General features: G+C 29.0%; 1 protein-coding gene across 2 annotated transcripts; it reads left to right on the top strand.

Annotated features, from left to right (window-relative positions):
* Positions 1–1564, top strand: LOC100159347 (zinc finger protein 120). Of its 2 annotated transcripts, none has more exons than XM_008189761.3 (4): positions 1–497; positions 568–922; positions 1036–1188; positions 1250–1390. In XM_008189761.3, the coding sequence occupies exons 1-4, from the start codon at positions 337–339 to the stop codon at positions 1256–1258; spliced, it is 678 nt and encodes a 225-aa protein (XP_008187983.1). In that variant the 5' UTR covers positions 1–336; the 3' UTR covers positions 1259–1390. The 2 variants fall into 2 exon arrangements, with proteins under 2 accessions (XP_008187983.1, XP_003247852.1); XM_003247804.4 differs by having other exon boundaries at positions 6–497; positions 1255–1564.

The raw sequence follows: 1564 nt of genomic DNA, 5'->3' as shown, positions 1-1564 counted from the left end.
ATTAATTTTTACCAGAAAATATAATTTATATTTTTAAATAGGTATAGTAACAAAAAATAAAAAATTGTATCGAAAATGACGTAATGCTTTTTTTGTAATTTGTTTTAATTAATTTGTGATTTGTTGTTGTCAATTTCAATAATTGTTGTACTTTTTTACTAGTTTTTAATTTATTATGATATTTATTAATCGTCAATCCGAAAGGTTTTATAATAACAATATGAAAAACAAATCCGTTATAGAATTAATGTTTCCTTAATTGTTAGTATTATGTTTTTGTGAAGTTTCACAATTTACATTACCTTAATCTGTAAAATGTAATGATTTCTTACAATTATGAACTATTTAAATCAATATAAAATCCCTACATTAAATGCAATGCACCAAAATCCTTTTTCTAATCCATCAAATAAAAATTGTTCACCCCGCTTTCACCACCCAACAACTCCAACTATAGTTGACCGCATTGTTTTTCCACAAATGGTTAATGATGTCAGGTAATGATAAATGCATTTTAATTTTACCAAAAATGTTCTGAAATTAATGTATTTTAACATTATATTTTAGGTACCAATCAAGTAACATATTTGATCCTAGACATTTAGATCTACAAAACACATTGAAATTAGATACTCATTTCAATGGTAATGTGGATTTTTTTAAAAATCATGACAAGAATGAGTTCTATGACAATTATAGATATGTGGAAACACAGTTACCTTCAAAACAAAATTCTTATAAAAATTCTAGTCGCTCACAGGTTCTTGAAGTTAAAGCAAGGATATCAGTAGATGTATCTACTATGACCGATCCTTTGACTTTAGAAGAACAAGAAAGGCTCGGTCAATGGGAAGGTTTTGCTGCTGTACAGTCTGGTAACAAAGTTGCTGAATACTTGACTAGTCTGAGAGAATTTCTTAAGGTAATATAATAAAATAAATTGTAGATTTTAATGAAATTTCTTTCATAGCTTTCAGAATTTTTTGAAATCTTGAATGCAGAAATTAATCTAAATATGTAAAATTATTTTAATAGTTATCTCCACCACAAGAAGGAAAACGAAGACAAGGATTGGGTGATGTTAGAATAGTTACATCACCTGATGGTTCTCGGCTATATTGCTGTTCTGAATGCTTAATGGCATATACGGATAAAACAGTTTTGGAACATCACTTAGCTAATCACAAGGTAAAAAGCTAAAATGGACTATTCAAATACCATATTAATGTGTTTTAATAATTATTTTAAGTTTAGGTAGAGCGTAGATTTATATGTATGGAATGTGGAGCTGGTTTGAAACGAAAAGAGCACTTAGATAGACATCAATTAAGTCATAGTGATCAGAGACCATACACTTGTGCAGCTTGTCCAAAGACCTTCAAGCGTAACGAACATTTAGCTCGACATTATATTGTACATTCTGGAGAAAAAGCACACGTCTGTGTAGAGTGCGGAAAAGCATTTTACCGTCGTGATCATTTACAAAAACATGTCCAGGGTCATATTACTAAAAGACTCAAAGCGGTAATCAATGCTGTTGTTTAATCAAAATAATAATTAGTTT

Source organism: Acyrthosiphon pisum, chromosome A1 (genome assembly GCF_005508785.2).
Source record: "Acyrthosiphon pisum isolate AL4f chromosome A1, pea_aphid_22Mar2018_4r6ur, whole genome shotgun sequence".
Taxonomy (NCBI): Eukaryota; Metazoa; Arthropoda; class Insecta; order Hemiptera; family Aphididae; genus Acyrthosiphon; species Acyrthosiphon pisum.
This window is presented reverse-complemented; position numbering and strand designations above follow the sequence as displayed.